This window comes from Scyliorhinus canicula, chromosome 12 (assembly GCF_902713615.1).
Source record: "Scyliorhinus canicula chromosome 12, sScyCan1.1, whole genome shotgun sequence".
NCBI classification, from domain to species: Eukaryota; Metazoa; Chordata; class Chondrichthyes; order Carcharhiniformes; family Scyliorhinidae; genus Scyliorhinus; species Scyliorhinus canicula.
Genome location: NC_052157.1, coordinates 164,841,872 through 164,867,737, shown reverse-complemented (window position 1 = coordinate 164,867,737; position 25,866 = coordinate 164,841,872). Strand labels below are relative to the sequence as shown.

The following is a 25,866-nucleotide window of genomic DNA, read 5'->3' as shown; positions in this document are numbered from 1 at the left end:
TCCACAGTGGAGGTCAGATGTAGGCTGCGCTGGCGGAAGAGGGGGCTCCTACAGTGAGATCAACAAAAGTGCGGTGACCTCACCTTCCATACGTAGTCAGTGGAGCGCTAATTTCGATTAAGGCTCATAAATACAAAATAGAAAGGATGGAAAGGCTGAGGCTGGTGGAAGCCATCTTAGCAGTTGTTAGGAGGTACTCGGAGTCTCCTCGATCTGTAAAGATTTAATTACCTGCAAATGCTCACATTCTAAGCATTGTCTGGCATCTTTGAATTTGTCTATATGTATGTTTCTGGAACATACCTCTTCATTCACCGGAGGAAGGAGCAGTGCTCCGAAAGCTAGTGTTTGAAAAAAACCTGTTGGACTTTAACCTGGTGTTGTAAGACTTCTTACTGTGCCCACCCCAGTCCAACGCCGGTATCTCTACATCGAGATCTATTAAAGGAGAAAGAAACTCCAGATGGAGTTCTATCTGATATCGATGAGGAAAGCGGCAGGGAAACTGTCCAGGACAGGGGTACATTCTGCGAATACGTAGAAAAGGCCAGGAGGCTGCTTGCGCACCAGTTGAGTTGACAGGCAGCAGAGAGGGAAATTAGGCAAATAAAGGACTCTGGAGGAAGGGTGGTCATTGACCCAAGTAAGGTGAACGGAGCGTTCAAGTTGTTCTATCAGAGGCGATACAGATTGGAACCTCCAGGAAGAGACTCGGGTATGAAGCAGTTTCCAGACAGCTTAAACTTCCCGGTGGTGAAGGAGGAGAAAATGCAAGGGTTGGGAACTCACTTGGGCTGGACAAAGTGATGGGATGGTTTAGCTCACTGGGCAAAATCGCTGGCTTTTAAAGCAGACCAAGCAGGCCAGCAGCACGGTTCGATTCCCGTAACAGCCTCCCCGAACAGGCACCGGAATGTGGCGACTAGGGGCTTTTCACAGTAACTTCTTTGAAGCCTACTCGTGACAATAAGAGATTTTCATTTTCATTTCATTTCATTAGGATGATGAAACCTGGATGGGACCAGTGGAATTGGCAACGGTTTCCCACGATATCGGGGCCACTCCTGTTTTAAATGTTCAACAACTCAATGTAAAAGGGGGAGCTGCCACCCACATTAACACAGGCCACGATTTCACTGATTCGTAAGAACGATAAAGATCCAGAGGACTCTGGGTCCTCTCAACCAGTTTTGCTTCTCAATGGGGATATGAAGTTGTTGGCCAAGGTTTTAATGATCTGCCTAGAAGATCAGATATAAGGGGTGATAGCGCAGGATCAGGCAGGGTTTGTAAAGGGGCGGCGGTTATTGGCAAATATCAGGAGATTGTTAAATGTGGTTATGACGCTCCCGTCAGGCTGGAGGTAATGATATCTATGGACGGTGAAAAGACTTTCAAGCGGTTGAGTGGGAGTATCTTTTCAAAACTTGGGGCGGTTTGGTCTTGGGCCAGGGTTTGTTGGCTGGATTAGACTGTTTTATAGCGCCATCACAGCTAGTGTGAGTACAAAAAATATCAGTTTGGGTTAGTTTAGCTTACAGCGCGGAACAGGGGTGTTACATTGTCCCCGATGCCCTTCGCACTGGCAATTGAGCCACTGGTAATGGAATGGATAGGAATTGAGAGTTGAAGGGTGTAGGCATAACTAGGGCTGTAGATAGAGCTTTAAACTAAATAGTGGGTTGGTGGGTTCACACACACTAATCCTCACTTTTACCCATTACTGCACCAGCTACATATAATACAATGTGTATCAAAAATGTCTTCATCCATCACACAGGAAAATCCATATCGAAATGTTCAGAACTTTTCCTTATTGTAATTCCATTGGATTATTATTAAAGCTAATGCTGACAAGTAAATAGATTTATTATCTTAAGTTTAGTTATAGTTTGAACATCACAGTGTTAAATTAATGCACAACAATAACCGATCCAGAATTAATTTTAATCTGCAAATAGCCTGTGTATCATGTGGTGGTCCATTACCTGGGAAATCACGGTCTTCGTTGTTGTTGTTGTTATTATTGTTATTGTTGTTGTTGTTGTTGTTATTGTTGTTGCTGTTGTCTTTTACTGAAATTGCAATAAATGTTTTAACACCACCAAGGATATTATCACCTTCAGCTCAAAACAAAACCATTTGTAGTCTATTTCTCTGAATTAACCCAGCGGATATGGGTCCCACTAGCTAGGCCAGCATTTATTGCCCATCTCTAATTGCCCTTGAACTGAATGGCTTGCTCGGCCATTTCAGAGGGCAGCTAAGAGTGGAGCTGTGGGTTTGAAGCCACATATAGGTGAGATCAGGTGAGGACGGCAGATTTCCTTCCCTAAAGGACATTAGTGAACCAGTTGGGTTTTTATATGACAATCATTTCATGGTTATCATTAGAATTTTAATTTTTATTGAATTCAAATGTCACCATCTGCAATGAAGGATTACAAACCTGGGTTTCCAGAACATCACCCTATGTCTCTGGATTACTGGTCCGGTGGAAATCTCACTGTGCCATCGCCTTCCCGGTTTAGCAAGGCGTAGATCAGCCTTTGATCACTGGTAGCTCTCTCACCGCTGAGTCAGAAGGTGTGTTCCAACTCCAGTAATCCAGATTGACTTCAGCAATGAAGAACACATAGTAGCAAATTTGCACAGAGTAAGATTCACATGCAGAAATATAATAGTCTGTTTATTGTGCTTGTTGGTTAAGGGGCCAGGACACCAGGAAGAACTTCTCTGCTCATTTCCGGTTTTCTGGGTTAAGATCAAAGACAGCAGGCTGGATCCTTTGCTGAAGGATTTCAGGTGTCTGTTGTTTGACATACATAGGAACAAATGAGACGTCGGTGGGCTGTGCTCATGAGGATTAAATAATCAGTGAAGTTAACAATAAAGGACCAGATTTGTGCCCCCACCCGCCCATCCACCTCTCGACCTCCTCTTGTAGGGGAACAAGGGGTGTTAATATTGATGCAATGGTCTGTGGTTTGTCAGAAAGCGTTGGCTTCACTAACTGCCTGGAAGTTCAGAGTAAAATACGGGATTATTGACATAAAAGATATTTGGTGGATAATGTTTGAACTGCCTGATCTGCAGAGTTTTTTGAGAATTTTCTGTTTTTATCCTGCTCTTCGTCCCTGTTTTAACATTTTACAATAACACAACTGTCTATTGGAAAAATCATTACATTGCACTCTCTCGCCCTCGCGCATGCTCGCTGTCTGACTATCATGCGTTTGCCTTCTCATGCACACTAGCTCTCCAGCGCTCTCGATCTCTCATGCATATTTACTGTCTCGTTGTCTTGTGTGCGCTCCCTCTCTCACAATGAGCAAGTTTGCAGATGATACTAAGATTGGTGGAGTTGCAGATAGCGAGGCGGACTGTCAGAGAATATAGCAAAATATAGATAGATTGGAGAGTTGGGCAGAGAAATGGCAGATGGAGTTCAATCCAGGCAAATGCGAGGTGATGCATTTTGGAAGATCTAATTCAAGAGCGGACTATACGGTCAATGGAAGAGTCCTGGGGAAAACTGATGTACAGAGAGATCTGGGAGTTCAGATGCATTGTACCCTGAAGGTGGCAACGCAGGTTGATAGAGTGGTCAAGAAGGCATACAGCATGCTTGCCTTCATTGGACGGGGTATTGAGTACAAGAGTCGGCAGGTCATGTTACAGTTGTATCGGACTTTGGTTAGGCCACATTTGGAATACTGCGTGCAGTTCTGGTCGCCACATTACCAGAAGGATGTGGATGCTTTAGAGAGGGTGCAGAGGAGGTTTACCAGGATGTTGCCTGGTATGGAGGGTGCTAGCTATGAAGAAAGGTTGAGTAGATTAGGATTGTTTTCATTGGAAAGATGGAGGTTGAGAGGAGACCTGATTGAGGTCTATAAAATTATGAGAGGTATGGACAGGGTGGATAGCAAAAAGCTTTTTCCAAGAGTGGGGGTGTCAATTACAAGGGGTCACGATTTCAAGGTGAGAGGGGGAAAGTTCAAGGGAGATATGCGTGGAAAGGTTTTTACGCAGAGGGTGCTGGGTGCCTGGAATGCTTTTCCAGCGGAGGTGGTAGAGGCGGGCACGATAGCATCATTTAAGAGGCATCTAGACAGGTATATGAACGGGCGGGGAACAGAGGGAAGTAGATCCTTGGAAAATAGACAACAGGTTTAGTTAAAGGATCTGGATCGGCGCAGGCTGGGAGGGCCGAAGGGCCTGTTCCTGTGCTGTAATTTTCTTTGTTCTTTGTTCTTAAACCGTCTTCATGCTGCGAGTGGCTAATGTCTGGAATACACTTTGAGAGTGTGTTTGAGTCAAGTTCAGTCAAAGCGTACAAAGAGAATTACATTGTTATCTGAAAAGAAAGAATGTATGGTTTGTAGGAAGAGGACAGGAGAATGGCACCAAGTGAATTTTTCATTCAGAGAGCTGGTACAGACTGGGTTAGCCAAATGACCTCCTTCTACACTATTACAATTCTGGTTCTGTCAGGGGTTCAGGGTCTGGGCTCCTGATACAGCAGGCATTTTGAGGGGTCCAGTACTTAACATTCCTGATCCAGGGGTGGGTAATTGGTTCAGAATGACTCTGATGTTTCCTTGCCCACTGATCCTTCTATATAATGGAAAGTTTGAGAATGATGACACTCCAACACAAAGCCCTTTAACACTCTCTCTGTAATTGCAACAGTTCAGTGACATTCTGTTTCTCAGTGCCTGACAAAGTCTTATGTAGCTTTCAAAATATCAATAAAGACACTTATTGGCTTAGCCCACATGTTCCTTAGCACCTAATGATTTGATGAGGACAAGAAAAGCGTTTTTAATCCAAATCTTGCAGTAAGCCCCAAATGTGGGGCTGGATTCTCCGATTTGGAGAATGTCCCCATGCCGCGTGGGAACGGTTACGCCAGGAAAACTAGTGCAAAATGGCCACCGATCATCCGTTTGGCTGGGGGCTAGCAGGGAGGCAGCGTAGAGCACATGGCTGTAGCTTCCGATATGGCCTCGAGAATTGCCGGGACCATGGCCGCGCATGCGCGTGGCAGATGCCGCTTGTGGATCCGGCCCGCAAAATAGTGCCCCCCCTTCTTCCGTCTCGTGTGCCCCGGACCACCCCACCACAGTGCCCCAGCCCAGAATATGTTCACCGCTGCTCACGGATCGGCCCTCTCCCGACTGTGGCGGGGCTGGACTGACTCTGCAGTCGCCATGCTGAGTTCCCGACCAGTGAGACCACATGCGACCCACGGCGTCGGGAACTTAGCCAGTCGGGGACAGAGCATCGCGGGGTGGGCCTCAGCCAACGTTTGGAGGCCATAAGCTGAGCATTGCGAAAGCGCCGCCGCCCCCGATTTCGGCATCATATGGGATTCTCTGCCCCGTCACCGAATGAGGTTTTGGCGACGGGGATCGGAGAATCCAGCCCATGGTCTCTGCTTCACTCATTAATCTCCAAAGGGAATATATTATTGAACTATGTCTGAACCCCCCCCCACCCACCCAAAACGATGAAACAAAACACCAGACCATCCATCCATTCCTCTTTAGGGTTTTAAAGAAATCAACTAATAATCAAGAGAATTTAGTATAATAATTAATCAGTAGACAAAACAGATAGTAACTGAAGGGATCTATACACACCCAACGAGGCAGGTTCAAAAGAACGTGTTTCCTGTAGTTTTGAAGACATGACTGCGCAGACTCCATTCAAAGTTTCACTGTCCTTACTGGGCCGTTTCCGATGTTGCCGACACAACTGTAATATTATTATAGTTGTTAGCTCTCATAGTCATTTGTTCTAAATAACAATAGTAACAATCTTTATTATTGTCACAAGCAGGCTTACATTAACACTGCAATGAAGTTACTGTGAAAATCCCCTAGTCTCCACATTCCGGCGCCTGTTCGGGTACACGGAGGGAGAATTCAGAATGTCCAATTCACCTAACAGCACGTCTTTCGGGACTTGTGGGAGGAAACTGGAGCACTCAGAGGAAAACCATGTACACACGGGCAGAACGTGCAGACTCCGCACAGACAGTGACCCAAGCCGGGAATGAAATCCAGGTCCCTGCCGCTGTGAAGCAACAGTGCTAACCACTGTGCTACTGTACAGCACATTTTATAACAATGCAAAAAGTGGGAATAGTAACATGATGAGTGTGTCAGGTAACCGCAAGAATGGGTATGAGGAAGAGAAATGGAAAGTATAAATTCAAAATCATTGATTCACAGAATGTTAAAGCACAGAAAAGGCATTCAGCCCATAATAGCCCCAAATTCACCCATCCCCAATGGCCACAGCCTGCTTGCTAGGCCCCAGCATCTCCAGATTATACTTACCTGTGTTCCAGGGCACTCAACCATTAATGCAAAACAATCTCAGAAGGTCTGACAACATCTGTGGACATGATGTGGAGATGCCGGCATGGACTGGGGTGAGCAAAGTAAGAAGTCTTACAACACCAGGTTAAAGTCCAACAGGTTTGTTTCAAACACAAGCTTTCGGAGCACTGCTCCTTCCTCAGGTGAGTCACCTTGTTGTAAGACTCCTTACTGAACATCTGTGGAGAGAGAACGGAGCTAACGTTTCAAGTCTGGATGACTCTTTGTCAAAGCTAGAGTGAACTGGAATTGGGTCAGATATATACTGCTGTGGGGTTGGGGGGTTGCGGTGGTGTTGGACAGTGGGGCTGGATAGAGGTCCAGCGATAGGTGGAGATTGACAAAGATGTCGTGGCCAAAAAGACAAAGGGAATGTAAATAGTTGTGATAGTGACGAAGAAGGGTGCTGATGGTGGCACAATAAGAGATGAGAATGGATCCTGACCATGGATTATCTTTACTGTGTTTTGTGTTCTCTATTTTGCTTCACCTGGATGGCTTGGGTGCATAGTGTTGAATAAAGAACACAAAGCTTTGGTAACAAACAAAACTATAAATTTATTACACTACTAACTAAGATTCGTTCACATTCCTAAAGTAGAAAGTTTCTACAATAAACTCTGTTATCTCTAACTGCACAACTCCCAAGTACACAATTGCTCTCTCTCTCACCCTCACTACCTTCTGTCTGTCTGTTCTTCTTCTTCATCATCACCTTCTGTCCCACAAGGCTTAGCCCCATCCCTTATGAACCTATGGGGCTAGCTCCCTCAAATGGCTGTCCGAATACGTTTCATTAACCCTTGCATTGCCTTCATTTATGATAAAACTACACCGTGGATCCTTGCTGTGGATGTCCAATCCTTCCAAACCTCTACTCCCATCAGGATGGTCTTGGGCTCTCCACTTCTTCCTTGAACAGAGACCTGAATGATCCCCATCCACCACCACTCTCCTCCTTCTGGCTGAGATTACAACCCAAGAGGTCCTGCTTTTTATACTTACTTCCTAACTCTCTGAACTCTTTCTGCAGGACCTCGTTGCTCTTCCTGCCTATGTTGTTAGTACCTATGTGTACAACCACCTCTGGCTGTTCACCCTCCCCCTTCAGGATGTCCTGTGTTTGCTCAGAGACATCCTTGACCCTGGCACCAGGTAGGCAACACACCATCCTGGAGTCTCTTTCACGTCAACAGAAGCGCCTATCTGTGTCCCTTACTCTTGAGTCCCCGATAACTATCACTCTCCTGCACTTTGCCCCAACAGTATCCAAACGGTATACCTGTTAGAGAGGGGGACAGCCACAGGGGATTCCACGGGGAGGGGGATGGGGAGGGGGGTGGGGAGGGAGGAGATAGGGGGAGGGGAGGGAGAAGGGGAGGGGGTGGGGGGTTATTGAGTGGGGGAGGGGGTAAGGGAGGGAATAGCCAGCTGTTGTGGTGCACATAGGCACCAACGATATAGGTAAAAAAATGGGATGAGGTCCTACAAGCTGAATTCAGGGAGTTAGGAGTTAAACTAAAAAGTAGGACCTCAAAAGATAGTAATCTCAGGATTGCTACCAGTGCCACGAGCTAGTCAGAGTAGGAATGTCAGGATAGATAGGATGAATGCGTGGCTCGAGAGATGGTGCAAGAGGGAGGGATTCAAATTCCTGGGGCATTGGAACCGGTTCTGGGGAGGCGGGGCCAGTACAAACAGGATGGTCTGCACCTGGGCAGGACTGGAACCAATGTCCTGGGGGGGGGGGGGGGGGGGGGCTAGTGCTGTTGGGGAGGGTTTAAACTAATGTGGCAGTGGGATGGGAACCGATGCAGGAAGTCGGAGGGAAGTAAAACGCGGACAGAAACAAAAGCCGGTAAGGGGGAAAGTGTAAGGCACAGAAGCCATAGTCAAAAATCAAAAAGGGCCAAAGTACCGGGTACAGTGACTGAGGAGAACTCAGTGAATAGGCCTGGTAATACTAAAAGGAATAAAACGGGAAGTAAATACATAAATAGAAAGCAGGTTATTACATGAAGATATGCGTTCAACGATAAGGAAAATTAGGAGAAGAGATAAAAGGAAAAATAACTTAGGAGAGGTTACTTAGGATAGAGGTGTTAAGATTCAAAACTGGGGTATAAAAGCCAACATAAGGGTACTTAAGCTGAATGCTCATAGTATTCGGAATAAGCACAGTAAGAAGTCTTACAACACCAGGTTAAAGTCCAACAGGTTTGTTTCAAACACTAGCTTTCGGAGCACTGCTCCTTCCTCAGGTGACTGCTCCTTCTTCAGATGAGGCAGGAGCAGTCACCTGAGGAAGGAGCAGTGCTCCAAAAGCTAGTGTTTGAAACAAACCTGTTGGACTTTAACCTGGTGTTGTACGACTTCTTACTGTGCTCACCCCAGTCCAACGCCGGCATCTCCACATATTAGGAATAAGGTAAATGAGTTGATGGCGCAAATCATCGTGAATGACTATGAGTTAGTGGCCATTACTGAAACATGGTTGAAGGATGTTCATGACTGGGAGTTAAATATCCGAGGGTATAAAACTATTCGGAAGGACAGAGTGGGGATGGTAAAGGAGGTGGTGTAGCTCTGTTATTTAAGGATGACATCCGGGCAGTAGTGAGGGATGACATCGGTGCTATGGAGGATAAGGTTGAATCCATTTGGGTGGAAATCAGGAATAGTAAGGCGAAAATGTCACTAATAGGAGTAGTCTATAGGCCACCAAATATAACATTATTGTGGGGCGGGCAATAAACAACGAAATAAATAATGCATGTTATCATGGGGGATTTTAATCTATATGTTGACTGGTTTTATCAGGTTGCTCAAGGCAGCCTTGAGGAGGAGTTTATAGAATGTATCCGCGATAGTTTCCGAGAACAGTATGTAATGGAACCTACGTGGGAAAAAGCGATCCCAGATATGGTCCTGTGAAATGAGACAGGATTGATTAATGATCTCATAGTTAGGGAAGGAGCGATCACAATATGGTGGCATTTAAAACACAGAGAGAAGGTAAAATCAAACTCTAGTGTTTTGTGCTTAAACAAAGGAGATTATAATGGGATGGGAGAATGGCTGAGAAACGCAACAGGTTTTTTGGGTCGGTCTTCACAGTGGAAGACACAAATAACATGCCAGTGACTGATCGAAATTAGGCTATGACAGGTGAGGACCTTGAGACGAATGTTATCACTAAGGAGGTAGTGATGGGCAAGCTAATGTGACTAAAGGTAGACAAGTCTGCTGGCCCTGATGGAATGCATCCCAGGGTACTGAAAGAGATAGCTAGGGAAATTGCAAATGCACTCGTGATAATTTACCGAAATTCATTAGACTCTGTGTAGTCCCGGCGGATTGGAAATTAGCAAACGTGACACCACTGTTTAAAAAAGGAGGTAGGCAGAAAGTGGGTAATTATAGGTCAGTTAACTTAATTTCGGTAGTAGGGAAGATGCTGGAATCTATCATCAAGGAAGAAATAGCGAGAATCTGGATAGAAATTGTCCCATTGGGAAGACGCAGCATGGGTTCATAAAGGGCAGGTCGTGCCTAACTAATTTAGTGGAATTTTTTGAGGACATTACCAGTGCGGTAGACAATGGGGAACCAATGGATGTGGTATATCTGGATTTCCAGAAAGCTTTTAACAAGGTGTCACACAAAAGATTGCTGCATAAGATAAAGATGCATGGCGTTAAGGGTAAAGTAGTAGCATGGATAGAGGATCGGTTAATTAATAGAAAGCAAAGAGTGGGGATTAATGGGTGTTTCTCTGGTTGGCAAACAGTAGCTAGTGGTTTCCCTCAGGGATCCGTGTTGGGCCCACAATTGTTCACAATTTACATAGATGATTTGGAGTTGGGGACCAAGTGCAATGTGTCCAAGTTTGCAGACAACACTAAGGTGAGTGGTAAAGCAAAGAGTGCAGAAAATACTGGAAGTCTGCAGAGGGATTTGGATAGGTTAAGTGAATGGGCTAGGGTCTGGCAGATGGAATATAATGTTGACAAACGTGAGGTTATCCATTTTGGTAGGAATAACAGCAAAAGGGATTATTATTTAGAACAAAAGAACAAAGGAAATTACAGCACAGGAACAGGCCCTTCGGCCCTCCCAGCCTGCGCCGATCCAGATCCTTTATCTAAACCTGTTGCCTATTTTCCAAGGATCTACTCTCTGTTCCCCGCCATTTAAATGATAAAATATTAAAACATGCTGCTGTGTAGAGGGACCTGGGTGTCCTAGTGCATGAGTTGCAAAAAGTTGATTTACAGGTGCAACAGGTGATTAAGAAAGTGAATGAAGTTTTGTCCTTCATTGCTAGAGCGGTGGATTTTAAGACTAGGGAGGTTATAAGGTGTTAGTGAGGCCACGCCTGGAGTATTGTGTTCAGTTTTGGTCTCCTTACTTGAGAAAGGATGTACTGGCGCTGGAGGGTGTGCAGAGGGCAGAGGAGATTCACAAGGTTAATCCCAGAGTTGAGGGGGTTGGATTACGAGGAGAGGTTGAGTAGACTGGGACTATACACGTTGGAATTTAGAAGGATGCGGGGGGAATCTTTTAGAAACATATAAAACTATGAAGAGAATATATAGGATAGATGCGGGCAGGTTGTTTCCACTAGCAGAACTAGGGGACATACCCTCAAAATAAGGGGAAGTAGATTTAGTACTGAGTTTAGGAGGAACTTCTTCACTCAAAGGGTTGTGAATCTATGGAATTCCTTGCCCAGTGAAGCAGTTGAGGCTCCTTCATTAAAAGTTTTCAAGATAAAGATAGATAGTTTTTTGAAGAATAAAGGGATTAAGGGTTATGTTGTTCGGGCCGGAAAGTGGAGGTGAGTCCAAAAAAGATCAGCTATGAACTCATTAAATGGCGGAGCAGGCTCGAGGGACCTGATGGCCTACTCCTGCTCCTAGTTCTTGTGTTCTTAGAGTCAGAAAGAGAAGTGGTCCTAATACCAACATCTGGGATACACCTAAAAAAACTATTCACCAGTTCTGAAAAAGTCATATTGAACTTGTAACGTTAATTCAGGGCTAGATTCTCAACCGCCCAACATCAATTAGACCCATTTGCATCTTATTAACAGGCTAGCACCCCAAGTCCACGTGATTCTCCAGTCCTCTGGGCAGGGATTCATGTGAATAAGAATTGTTGCAGATACTTACAAATGTGGCCTTGATGCAATGGACCTCGCAGTGGGCCAAGGGTGCAACTCTCTAAGGGAGTTTCCCCAAAAGTCTATCGGACAGCAACCCTCCCCCCCCCCCCCCCTACAATGCAAATCCTGCTGACCCCACCCCTACGAGATCCCCCCACGAGCCTTCCATGAGTGTCCCGCCTATAAAAGAGACCCCCAATTACAGAGACAACCTCCAGATACCCCCAATTAGATAGATCCCCACCAGATCTGAAAGCCTTTCATTCATATCTGTGAAATTGCTTTAACTAGGCTGTGATTGACAGCTTCCACACAAAGCCAGCAGCCTACAGCTGTTCAATTCATCAAGGGTGGCCTGCCCATATGAGGTGGGGTGCGGGGGGGGCCTGAGGAGGGGGTGGGGGGGGTGTCCATGGGTTGCATTGGGGCGGTGTGAGATCGAGACGTAATTTTAAAATGGCATCCCGATCTCCTCCTGCAGTGAGGAGCTCTGCTCGTCGGACCTCCTCCTTGCAGGCAACGATGCTAAATGCAGCCTCAGGGGACGTTCCCCACGGGGACCAAAAACAAGACAGAGTGGCGTTAGATAGCGGGGTCACACTGCGAACGCCGGGAATGACTACGCTAATCCTGTTTAATTTGGTTAGATCGCGCCCAGTCTCCCAAACAGAGAATTCCGATCTCTGCTTTTCCCTCTCCACAGATGCTGCCAGGACTGCTGCATTTATCCAGCATTTTCTATTTTTATTCACCATTACATTCTGCTTTCTGTTTCCCAGCCATTCTACTACAGTCTCTTTGATGTCCCAAAAGCTTTAATTTTGTTAACAAGTGGATTATCCAGTACTTTATCATTTACCAAGAGTTGAGTGTGTGATGAACTGATAGCCATGGCGAAGCCGGGCCTGATACGAGATTTATCAGCTTCTGAAAAACACAAAGCAAAAGGTTGTCATTTTACATATTAAACATCGTACAAGAGATAGGCATCATTCAGTCCTTTCCTAGACTGTTCATGGGTTATTTTATTGTTGTTTATCTTGATATCTGTTGCTTGCTGCTGAAACCAGAAGACGAGTGCAATATCATATCACCTGAGGCTTCATCGCTCGACAGGATGGTACTTTTTAAAGTTAGAGTTTGATTGTTGAGGTTTACCAAAAATATTGTGAGTAAAAGTAGCCCTCCAACATAAAGTTTAATCCTCTGACAGTGGAAACAGGCAGTCAGACCTGGGACAGGCTAAGATCACAGCCCAAAGTTTCTGACAGGTTTTGGACAGGCGTCAACAACTGAATTATGCCAGATGCCTTGTTTGTTAATGGATCAAGAACTGACCATGCTCGAGTGAGAAGTTGCCAATTGAAAGCTCGTCTCAGTAATGATGACCACAAAACTGGCATCAATTGCCGTAAAAAAGCACAGGGGATGCTCTGATCGCCTCCGGGTTCACTGATTTGGGGGGGGGGGGGGGGGGGGGGTGAAGAGAGGCTGGCCAGGGGCATAGACACCGCATCCCACCTCCACATTCCACACCCCCCTGTCTGGGCTGCCCGTCTGCCTACAACCCCCTCTGTGATACATACCTGCCGCACTACAGTGGGGGCGCTAGCAGCCATGCCACGTAAAACCCTCGCGTTTCCGCCAGAAACAGCCAGAGAATCGTTGGGTCCGCGGCCGCGCATGCACCTGCCGATGACGTGCAGTAGTGGCGCCGTAAAACATGGCACGGCCGCGCACGGACCCGGCCTGCCAGTGAGTGCCCCCCATAACCCACCGCGCCACCTCCAGGCCAGTCCCCCAAGCCCCCGCCAAAGTCCTCCTGCCAGCATAATGCTCCAACCCCCCTGACTGTGGCGGTGTAGGGCGCAGTCCGCAGCCGCCATGCGAGGTTGGCGAAAACTCAGAGCACACCCACCCCACGCTGTCGGGAAGTCGGCCCATTGTGGGTGGAGCATCGGGGGAGGGCCTTCAGATGTCATCCTGAAGCCGTCCCAACAGCTGATGTTGTTGTTTTGGGGGGGCGGAGCATCTGAAAGCAGGCACCGTCCCCGATTCCGGCGACTAACAGGATTCTCCGCCCAATTGCCGAATGCGATTTCGGCGTCGGCAAGCGGAGAATCCCAGCCTTCGTCTCAGGATCGGCGAATTCCACTGTACAAATTTATTTTCCTTCATTGTACACATTCCCAGAATTCACCATTTCTGTCCCGAATACTCTGAGAATGTTTTCAGCCAACAAGGAGTACTATATTAATTCAAGCTGTCCTTGAACTCTTACTTGAGATCTAGAAAGGCCTTGCATCATAAATGAGCTTTTAAAAAATCTCAAAATTCCAAAGCACATAATTTAAGATCAATAAACGATAAATTGTTTCTGATATGGGTTACCTGTGAGATTGACATGTTCACACTGTTGTCTTTTTATATCGCATTTCTCTATTCTCCCATAGTGTCTGTTGTCATTGGTATACAGGGGAGAACTGACCAATATCCTATTAACAAAAATAAGAATATATAAATGAAATAAAGTCAAATATATAAATATAATGCTAAGTTTCATCATGTCCTAGGTAAAACAAATCACAATTATTGTGTCAGTAATTAACCTACAGACAAGTGTTCACCAGAATATATTCTGTACCAGTTGTGTTCCACGCTACATAAGAAATGCTTTAACTGAATCACCTTCTTCAAAGCTCAGGGATGGATTCTCCATTGGCTGACACGGAATCGGGAAACACAATTGGGCTGTAAATAGGTTCCGTCGCCAAATTGTGGCGGCTGCCAGTTTAATGCAAAATCACAATTCTCCGTCACCTCGACAGCGGCGTCAATGTGTACCGGAGCACCGTTTGCATATCATTAGTGAGCCCAACTCGGTAGTCTCTGGGGCCTCCGCGTTTCTCCGCCTCCACTGGGGCAAATTCCCGACGCAAGGTTCACTTGTGCTTTTAAAATTCGTGAAACAGGTGCCGTGGCTAGCTGAGGGGGAGAAAGGGGGTACGGGAAGTGACTAAGATCGCCATAGTTTGCTGAAAGTCGTGCCGCTGACCGATGGGGGGCACTTCCAGGGCTGGGTGGGTAGTGTGAGGTGCCAGGAGATGGGCTGTGGGGTCGGGGTGGAAGGGCATGGAACAGCCTTGCTGCTGTGCACACTGCTGACTGCCCACTGTGAACTTAGGGCCACAGGTCGTATGGGTCTCCCCGCAAGGCACCCTCCTAGGTGCCTGCTGGCCTCGGCCAACCCATCAATGCAATGGACATGCTCCAGCACAACCAGTACCACCTTGTTGGCTGGGATGAGTGTATGTGGGGAGTGAAGTGTGTAGATGCATTGCAGCTTGTCAGTCTCCTGAGTGTCAATCGTGAACCCAGCGAATCCCGCACCGTTTGTCATTGGAATTGATCATGTTCCACGTGGCGCGGTGCTAGCCCCTCAACGGTAGGTGAATTGGTCCAAGTCTGGCACCAGTTTTGCTGTTGTGGAAGTCCACTAATCCTGCCCCAGCCGCAGTTCTATGGTCTGCATGGGGAGACTGCAATATCCTGATGTTGTAAGGAGAGGGCTCAAGACACTATGGTATAGAACATAGAACATTACAGCGCAGTACAGGCCCTTCGGCCCTCGATGTTGCGCCGACCTGTGAAACCACTCTAAAGCCCATCTACATTATTCCCTTATCATCCATATGTTTATCCAATGACCATTTAAATGCCCTTAATGTTGGCGAGTCCACTACTGTTGCAGGCAGCGCATTCCACACCCTTACTACTCTCTGAGTAAAGTACCTACCTCTGACATCTGTCCTATATCTATCTCCCCTCAATTTAAATCTATGTCTCCTCGTGCTAGCCACCACCATCCGAGGAAAAAGGCTCTCACTGTCCACCCTATCTAATCCTCTGATCATTTAGTATGCCTCAATTAAGTCACCTCTTAACCTTCTTCTCTCTAACGAAAACAGCCTTAAGTCCCTCAACCTTTCCTCGTAAGATCTTCCCTCCATACCAGGCAACATCCTGGTAAATCTCCTCTGCATCCTTTCCAATGCTTCCACATCCTTCCTATAATGTGGCGACCAGAACTGCACGCAATACTCCAAATGCGGCTGCACCAGTTTTGTACAGCTGCAAGATGACCTCATGGCTCCGAAACTCAATCCCTCTACCAATAAAAGCTAACACACCGTACGCCTTCTTAACAACCCTATCAACCTGGGTGGTAACTTTCAGGGATCTATGACATCCGGTGGCGGCGATGTCCGAGTGAGCCGCACATTCGGCGGGCTCTCACTCCGGCGGGGCTTTAGGGGCTGATTCCCCGCGATAGCGGGACCACGGAGCAGTAGGAAGGCGGGCCGTGAAAGTACTGAAGAGCAGGCGGCGGCACATGGAACCGCGGGAGTCCAGGAGGCAGAAGAAAAGAGAGAAAAAGGGACAAAGACAAGGAGCTGAGGAAACTGACCTGGAACCTAAGATGGCGGACACACGGACCCCGGACTCAGCAATCCAGCTGGCGCTGGATAACATGCTCCAGGTAATGAAATCCAATTTTGAAGCGCTGAAGCGGGACAGCTTGGACCCAATCCAGAAAGCGGTGGATCAGCTGAACCACAGGCTGGATGCGCAAGATGTTAAAGTTAAGGCGCTGGGAGAGGCGGTGGAGGAGCAGGCGGATGCGCAGACGGTTGCAGCGCTAGAAGTTGACGGGCTGAAGGAGCGGCAGAGAAGACTGCTGGACAGAGTGGAGGAGCTGGAGAATAGAGTCCGCAGGAACAACCTGAGGATGGTCGGCCTCCCGGAGGGAGCTGAGGGAGCTGATGCTGCAGCGTTTGTAGCAGACCTGCTGAAGCAGCTGATGGGGGCTGAAGCCTTTCCGCGACCGCCGGAGCTGGAGGGGGCATACAGAGTGCAGGCGAGGCAGGGGCGGCCGTGCGGACCCCCCCCCCCCGCCCGATGGTGATTAGGTTCCACAGGTTCGTGGACAAGGAGCGGGTGCTACGGTGGGCAAAGAGCGCCAGGAGCAGCACGTGGAACAACAGTGTCCTCCGTATTTACCAGGACCTAAGCCAGGAGGTGACTCGGCGGCGAGCAGCCTTCAAACAAGTCAAGGAGGTGCTGTTCAAGAAGCACGTGAAGTTTGGTCTGCTGTTCCCGGCTCGTCTGTGGGTCACGCACCAGGGTCACATTACTACTTCTCCGAGCCTGAAGAAGCGATGGACTTTGCGAGGGATCAGGGCCTGGTCCCGAAAAGAGGCCCCACGGACCTGAATTAGGGCCCCGAGATCTACTGTATGAAGGTACGCCGAACGGGCCTGGACTGCTGTTCAATGGTTTGCTGAGTCAAAGGTGCCAAGCGGAACATTTCGGACTCTTTCCTTTACTTTTGGACACTGATTTTTTTTTTCTTATGTTTTTATTTTCTTCCTCTTATTTCTGTTTTTTCCTTTTCGATTGGATTTTTACTTTTTGTGCGGCTCACGGAGGACACTGGAGCCGGTACGGTAACTAAGGGTGGCCGGTCAGCGAGGGGGGTTAAGGACGGGGGGGGAGATCATAGCCAGTGGATGGCAGGGTTGGAGTATCGGGGGATGTTGCTAGGGGGGGGGAGGGGCAGGGTTGTTCTGCTGATGTGGGAGGGATTTGAAATAGGCACTGGAAAGGAGGTCGAGGGTGGAGGCAGCCAAGAGGCGGGCCAGGAATGGCGCGACGCACGGGCCGGGGTCCAGCCCGAGAAAGGCTATGGCTGACCGGGGGGGGGGGGGGGGGGGGGGGGGGGTTGTGCCCGCTGATCACCTGGAATGTCAGGGGGCTGAATGGGCCGGTTAAGAGGGCTCGGGTGTTCGTGCACTTGCGGGCTCTGGGGGCGGACGTAATTATGTTGCAGGAGACACAACTGAAAGTGTCTGACCAGACTAGGCTAAGGAAGGGCTGGATTAGCCAGGTCTTCCACTCGAAGTCCAGGGGGGTGGCAATCATGATCAACAAGCGGGTGCAATTTGAGGCAGAGGGCATAGCCACAGACAAGGGGGAGCAGATACCTGATGGTACGGGGCAGACTGGAGGGGAGAAGAGTGGTGCTGGTGAATATATATGCCCCAAACTGGGATGACGTGGACTTTATTAAAAGAGTGCTGGGGAAGGTCCCGGACCTGGACTCTCGTAGGCTAATAATGGGGGGGGGGACTTTAACATGGTCCTTGACCCGGCTTTGGATCGGTCGTGTCCCAGAACGGGTAGACTCCCAGCAAAGGCAAGGGAGCTGAAAAGGTTTATGGAGCAAATGGGGGCAGTGGACCCCTGGAGAGATAGACAGCCGACAGGAAGGGGCTACTCGTTTTACTCGCACGTCCATAAAGTATATTCTAGGATAGGTTTCTTCGCACTAAGCAGGGATTGTATAGGGGAGGTAAAGAACACGGAATATTCGGCAATTACTATCTCAGACCATGCCCCGCATTGGGTAGACCTGCAGATCGGGGGGGCGAGCTACCAACGCCCGCAATGGAGGCTAGAGGTGGGACTGCTGTCGGAGGAGGGGATCTGTGAGAGGCTTCGGAGGTGTATGCAAAATTACTTGCAGGTGAATGATACGGGGGAGGTCTCAGCGGCGACCCTGTGGGAGGCGCTAAAGGCAGTAGTGCGGGGGGAGTTGATCTCAATTGGGGCCCACAGAGCCAAGGCAGACAGGGCAGAGATGGATAGATTGGTCAGGGAAATGGGTCGGATAGATGAGGAGCACGCGGAGTCCCCGGGGGAGGTTTTACTCAGGGAGAGGCAGAGACTACAGGCGGAACTGGGGGCGCTATCCACAAGTAGGGCCGTGGAACAGCTTAGGAAGGCGAGGGGCGTGGTGTACGAGCATGGGGAAAAGGCTAGCAGACTGTCAGCGCAGCAACTCAGGAAGAGAGAGGCGGCCAGGGAAATAAGTAGACTGATGGATGGGGAGGGGCGCAGAGTGGAGGACCCGGCAGGATTGAATAAGATATTCCGGGACTTCTATCGCAAGCTGTATACTTCGGAGATGCCGGAAGAACCGAAGGAGATGAAAAGATTTCTGGACGGGTTAACATTCCCAACAGTAGGTGGGGGGGGCGAGTGGATGAGCTGGGGGCCCCGATTAGAGTGGAGGAGGTATTGGGGGGCCTAAAGGCCATGCAGGCGGGGAAAGCTCCGGGGCTGGATGGATACCCAGTAGAGTTCTATAGGAAGTTTTCTGAGCTGGTGGGCCCGGTCTTGGCGAGGGTTATCAATGAGGCAAGGGACAGAGGGACCCTGCCGCCGACAATGTCGCAAGCCACTATATCACTGATATTGAAGCGGGGTAAAGACCCGGAGGTGTGCGGGTTCTACAGGCCAATCTCCCTGATTAATGTTGACGCCAAGCTCCTGGCAAAGGTATTGGCGGTTAGAATTGAGGACTGCGTACCGGAGGTGATTGGGGAGGACCAAACTGGGTTCGTGAAAGGTAGGCAGCTGGCGGCCAACTTGAGAAGATTACCTAATGTGATAATGATGCCCCCGGCGGGCAGGGAGGTGGAGGTAGTGGTGGCGATGGACGCCGAGAAGGCCTTTGACCGGGTGGAGTGGGACTATCTATGGGAGGTGCTCGAGCGGTTTGGGTTCAGGGAGGGATTGGTGAATTGGATCAAATTATTATAACAGGCCCCAAAGGCCAGCGTCAGGACTACCAGAGAAGTGTCGGAGTACTTTAGGCTGTACCGAGGGACCAGACAGGGCTGCCCGCTCTCCCCGCTGCTGTTTGCGCTGGCCATAGAGCTGCTGGCGATTGCGCTGAGAGCCGCAGAGGGATGGAAGTGGATGGTGAGGGGCGGGGTAGAACATAGGGTCTCTCTTTATGCGGACGACCTACTCCTGTACGTGTCGGACCCAGTGGCCGGGATGGGAAGTATACTGGGAATGTTGAGAAAGTTCGGCCAGTTCTCAGGATACAAATTGAATATGGCCAAGAGTGAATGTTTGTGGTACAGGCAAGGGGCCAGGAGAACAGATTGAGAGGGCTACCATTTAGGCTGGTTGAGGAAAATTTCCGGTACTTGGGAATCCAGGTGGCGTGAGACTGGGGCAGGCTGCACAAGTTAAATTGGGCCAGGGTGGTGGAGCAAATGAAGGGAGAGTTTCGGAGATGGGATGCACTCCCGCTGTCGCGGGAGGGTGCAGACTGTAAAGATGACAATCCTCCCTAGATTCCTGTTTATTTTTCAGTGCCTCCCGATCTTTATCCCTCAGTCCTTCTTCAAAAGAGTTAACAGGATGATCATGAGCTTTGTCTGGGCGGGAAAATCCCCGCGGGTGAAGAAGGTGATGCTGGAGAGGAACCGCAGTGACAGAGGCCTGGCTTTGCCGAGTCTGACTAATTATTACTGGGCGGCCAACATCGCTATGATAAGGAAGTGGATGGTGGGTACGGGGTCTATCTGGGAGCGGGTGGAGGTGGCTTCGTGCGGGGGCTCCAGCTTGGCAGCCCTGGTCACGGCTCCTCTACCGTTGCCGCCAGCCAGGTACTCCACCAGCCCGGTAGTGGTGGCGACCCTGCGGATATGAGGCCAGTGGAGGAGGCATGTAGGGGAGATGGGGGCATCGGTCTGGGCGCCAATCTGCGACAACCATCGGTTTTCCCCCGGGAATATGGATGGGGGGTTTCGAGCATGGCGGCGGGCGGGGGTGGGGAGGGTGGACGATATGTTCCTGGAAGGGAGCTTTGCGAGTTTGAGGAGCTTGGTGGAGAAATTTGGTCTGGTAAGGGGAAATTATTTCAGGTACCTACAGTTGCGGGACTTTGTTCGTAGACAGGTCCCATCTTTCCCAGGCCTCCCGCCAATGGGGATCCAAGACAGAATAGTCTCTGGGGGTAAGAAGGGGAGGGTAGAGTCTCTGATATTTATAAGGTGCTCATGAAGGAGGAAGGGTCCCAGACGGAGGAGCTGAAACTCAAATGGGAGGAGGAGCTAGGCGGGGAAATGGAGGACGGGCTGTGGGCAGAAGCCCTGAGTAGGGTAAATTCGACCGCAACCTGTGCCAGGCTCGGCCTGATTCAATTTAAGGTCGTTCACCAGGGGCCTTAATGAAATGGTAGAGACGGGTCACCCCTGGATGGCAGAGGTCCGCGTGGAGGGAGCGGAGGCGGTCTATCTGCGCGCTGGCGCAGGTACCGCGGGACATGGCATCAGGAGGCTCATTGAGCTTCCCAGGACGATACAAGATCTCATAGTTGTACGTGGACAACTCGATCCGCCACCGTAAGATCTTGTCATTCTTAATCTTGCCCCTTTGTGCATTATCAAACATGAAGGCTACTGACCGTTGGTCTGTGAGGAGGGTAAACCTCCTGCCGGCCAAATAGTGCCTCCAATGTCGCACCGCTTCGACTATGGCCTGGGCATCCTTTTCCACAGAGGGGTGGCGGAGTTCGGAAGCCTGGAGAGTTCTGGAGAAGGCCACGGGTCTGTCCGCTTGGTTCAGGGTGGCCGCCAGAGCAACTTCTGATGCGTCGCTCTCGACCTGGAAGGGGAGGGACTCGTCGATGGCGCACATCGTGGCCTTTGCGATGTCCGCTTTGATGCGGCTAAAGGCCTGGCAGGCCTCTGTCGACGGCGGGAAGGTCGTGGTTTGGATGAGGGGACGGGCCTTGTCGGCGTAGTTGGGAACCCATTGGGCGTAGTAAGCGAAGAAACCCAGGCAGCGTTTGAGGGATTTGAGGGTATTGGGGAGAGGGAGTTCCATCAGGGGGCGCATGCGTTCGGGGTCGGGGCCTATCACTCCTTTACGCACTACGTAGCCGAGGATGGCTAGACGGTCGGTGCTAAACACGCACTTATCCTTATAGTATGGGAGGTTAAGGAGTTTTGCGGTTTGGAGGACTTTCTGGAGGTTGGCGTCATGGTCCTGCTGGTCGTGGCCGCAGATGGTGACATTATCGAGATACGGGAAGGTAGCCCGTAATCCGTATTTGTCGACCATTCGGTCCATCTCCCGTTGGAAGACCGAGACCCCATTTGTGACACCAAATGGAACCCTAAGGAAGTGGTAGAGGCGCCCATCTGCCTCAAACGCGGTGTATTTGCGTTCACTCACTTAAGGTCCACAGTGGAGAAGACCTTGTATTTCGCGATATCGTTTACCATGGCGGAAATACGGGGGAGAGGATACGCGTCCAGTTGCGTAAACCGGTTGATGGTCTGGCTATAGTCGATGACCATCCGGTTTTTCTCCCCAGTCCGGACCACCAGCACTTGGGCTCGCCAGGGACTGTTGCTGACCTCGATGACCCCTTCCTTCAGCAGCCTCTGGACCTCGGACCTGATGAAGGACCGGTCCTGGGCGCTGTACCGTCTGCTCCGTGTCGCGACGGGTTTGCAATCGGGGGTGAGATTAGCAAACAAGGAGGGGGGGTCCACTTTGAGGGACGTGAGGCTGCAGACAGTGAGGGGGTATAGGGCCGCCGAATTGGAAGGTCAAGCTCTGCAGGTTGCACTGGAAGTCCAGTCCTAGGAGTGCCGGAGCGCAAAGGTCAGGGAGGACAAGGAGTTTATCATTTTTAAAAACCTTCCCTTGTACCGTGAGGTCTGCGATGCAGCACCCGGTGATGTGGACGGCGTGTGAACCTGAGGCTAACCCGATTTTGTGTTTTACAGGATGGACAGGGAGCGCGCAGCGTCTTACCGTGGCAGGGTGAACAAAGCTTTCCGTGCTCCCGGAGTCCAGCAGGCAGCCCGTCTCGTGGCCGTTGAGGTAGATGAGCGTCGTCGTTTTGGCGAGCGTGCGTGGACGTGACTGGTCGAGCTGAATGGCCGTGAGCCGTGGAGAAAATCCATATTCGTCGTCGTCGTCCGAGTAGATGCTGGAAGAACCTTGCGTGCCAGTCCCGGAAGGTGGTGCCCAGGATCCGCACGTGGAGTCGGGGCCCCAAGATGGCGGCGCCCATGGGGCCCTCGTGGTTGCTGGGAGCGGGGTTAGCGGTGCCGGTGGGCCGATCGGAGCGGCTGGGAGCGGGGGCACAGAGGCGCGCAGGCCACGTGCGGGGGCGGCGAGCTGAGAGTAGCGCGGTGCGCTGGAGGGGCCCCGGAGGAGAGAGAGAGGCACGCAGGCCGGGTGCGGGGGCCCGGGAGCGGGGGGGAGAGAGTTGAGCGGCGTCTAGGAGGGGACCGGGAGGGCCCGGAGGAGAGAGAGAGACGCGCAGGCCAGGCGCGGGGGCCCGGGGGCGGGGGGGAAAGAGTTGCGCGGCATCTAGGAAGGGACCGGGAGGGCCCGGAGGAGAGAGAGGGGCGCGCAGGCCGGGCGCAGGGGCCTAGGGGGGGAGAGTTGTGCGGCGCCCAGGAGGGGACCGAGAGGGCCCGGAGGAGAGAGAGAGGCGCGCAGGTCGGGTGCAGGGGCCCGGGAGCGGGGGGGAGAGTGTTGCGCGGCGTCCAGGAGGGGCCAGCAAGGGTCCAGATCTGGGGATCCCTGGTCGCTGCGCAGAACCGCAGCGACCATTTTGGCCTGGCAGACGGAGGAGAAGTGGCCCTTCTTCCCGCAGCTCTTTCAGAGAGCGGAGCGGGCTGGGCAGCGCGGGCGAGGGTGTTTCGCGAACCCGTAAAAGTAGCAGCGGGGCCCCGTGGGCTTGTCGGGGCGTCCCGTGGCGCAGGACTGAGGGAGGCCGGGAGCGGCGGATGGCGGTGGGGAAGCGTGCCAGGAGGCCCAGGATGGTGCAGCGCGGCTGGGGACATAGACGCGGGCGTTTTGATCGGCGACCTCCAGGGAGGTGGAGAGAGTCCGTGCCTCAGTTAAGCTGAGGTCGTCTTTCTCCAGCATCTGGACGACTGCATCCCAGCCACGTAAGCGTCTCTGATCAGTAGTTCCATGTGCTCCGTAGCTGAAACTTGGAGGCAGGAGCAATTCCTCCCCAGGATGGCGAGGGCCTGGTAAAATTGGTCTAATGACTCATCGGGGAGCTGCTGTCTGGTGGCCAGCAGATGTCAGGCGAATACTCTGTTGACTGGTTTAAGGAATTGTCCATTCAGCTTTAGTATGGCGGCATCGTAATCTTTCTCCTCCTTGATTATTGCGTAGGGTCCTATATCCACGCTGGAGTGGAAGATGTGAAGCTTCTGTGCCATGGTGGGGGGGCTGGTTGCAGATTCCAGGTATCCTTCGAGACATGCCAGCCAATGTTGAAAAAGTTCTGCAGAGTTCGGAGTTTGCGGGCTGATGCGGAGGCATTCGGGCTTGATCCAGAACTCCATCTTCAAAAATCTAGCTTATTAAATTGATGAGCCATCAATTGCACGAGAGACGAGTTGCTATACAAAAGTTAGGCTTTAGTAAGCTAGAACTTAGCCCTGCGGTTGTCTACAATAAAATGGACGACCGCCGGGCACTTCGACTATTTATACCTCGGTAAGGAGGCGTGGTTGCTCAGCCTCTCGACCAATCGGAGAGCTGTCACATGACTGGTCTCAACCAATCGGTCGAGAGGCACAAGACCGACCAGGGCCAATGGTAAGCCGGTGTGCTGCACCAATGGCAGACAGCTATGCAAATCATATCACCACAAACATTTGCTATCCTCCAGTCTTCTGGCACTATTCCTGTAGACAATGATGACATAAAGATCAAAGCCAAAGGCTCAGCAATCTCCTCCCTAGCTTCCCAGAGAATCCTAGGATAAATCCCATCCAGCCCAGGGGACTTAGCTATTTTCACACTTTCCAGAATTGCTAACACCTCCTCCTTATGAACCTCAAGCCCTTCTAGTCTAGTAGCCTGTAACTCAGTATTCTCCTCGACAACATTGTATTTTTCCTGTGTGAATACTGATGAAAAATATTCATTTAGCATCTCTCCCATCTCCTCAGACTCCACGCACAACTTCCCACTACTGTCCTTGACTGGCCCTACTCTTACCCTAGTCATTCTTTTATTCCTGACATACCTATAGAAAGCTTTAGGGTTATCCTTAATCCTACCTACCAAAGACTTCTTGTGTCCCATCCTGGCTCTTAGCTCTCTCTTTAGGTCCTTCCTAGCTAACTTGTAACTCTTGAGCGCCCTAACTGAACCTTCACATCTCATCTTTACATAAGCCTCCTTCTTCCTCTTGACAAGTGATTCAGCTACTTTATTAAACCACGGTTCCCTCGCTCGACCACTTCCTCCCTGCCTGACAGGTACATACTTATCAAGGACACGCAGTAGCTGTTCCTTGAACGAGCTCCACATTTCAATTGTGCCCATCCCCTGCAGTTTCCTTCCCAAACCTATGCATCCTAAGTCTTGCCTCACCTATCCCTTTTCATCGCTAAAGTAAACGTAACTGAATTGTGGTCACAATCACCAAAGTGCTCACCTACCTCCAAATCTAGCACCTGTCCTGGTTCATTACCCAGTACCAAATCCAATGTGGCCTCGCCTCTTGTTGGCCTATCTACCGTATATACTCGCGTATCATGCGATCTCGCGTATCATGCGACCCCTAAATTTTCATCCCCAAAACATGACTTTATGCTATATCTCATGTATCATGCGAGTCACTTTTTTGGAAATTAATGCCCAAACTAAAACTTCCAAATGGTATCATTATCTGTGGATTCTGCAGAGTGGATTCTGTTGTGAAAGCTGTTCGCGAATCGAACAGCTTTCCAGCTGGCTTGACTAGCGTCATTCAGCCACTTGACATATCCATTCATAAAAACAGCAAGTAAAACACCCGCGAATTGTCTGTTAATTCACATGTACCTCACATTAACCTGGAATATTAGATATAGGATAGATATTGGAATCCTTGCAGCTTTATTCTCTCAGCAACTTTCGAGAAGTTCCACTTACCATTTGAAATTAAACAGGAAGAAGAATCTCCGCATGAATGTTTTCATCATACATTGACCTCACCAGCACGAGGAAAGTACATTTAGGGACATTCCATGCAGAGGCAAATACTATGCTCAGCTAAATAATATGTGGCAATGTATATCAGAGTTGAGGTCTTCTGATTATAGGCCTTTCCTGTTTTCGGTACAGTGTCCTTGACTCATTGTCCATTGCACAGTGTCAGTAACAGATCCACACCTTCCACACTCCAGGAAATATACAAGGGCAGATACTTTGCTGGCGTATTGGTCATTTTAACTGTGCCATAATGCTTAATATATTCAGAGAGTGACCAAAGTGTTTTCTCCAAAATCCTTGCATCATTTGCCTATCTCCAGCTCTCCGTCTGTAACATGCACCAGTGGGGGGTGGGGAGGTGTTGAACTTTTGTATGTCCGATTCCATCCGCCAGAGGTTGCAAGCCCGACTGCATGGACA

At 50.0% G+C, this 25,866-nt stretch overlaps 1 protein-coding gene across 1 annotated transcript in view; it reads right to left on the bottom strand.

Annotated features, from left to right (window-relative positions):
• The window catches only part of LOC119974367 (integrin alpha-E-like), a 406,093-nt gene that overhangs the window by 299,779 nt on the left and 80,448 nt on the right, over positions 1–25,866 (bottom strand). The window contains 4 exon segments of the mRNA XM_038813139.1: positions 1,989–2,075; positions 5,649–5,763; positions 12,419–12,486; positions 13,951–14,054. Coding sequence (XP_038669067.1) covers positions 1,989–2,075; positions 5,649–5,763; positions 12,419–12,486; positions 13,951–14,054 — 374 coding nt within the window.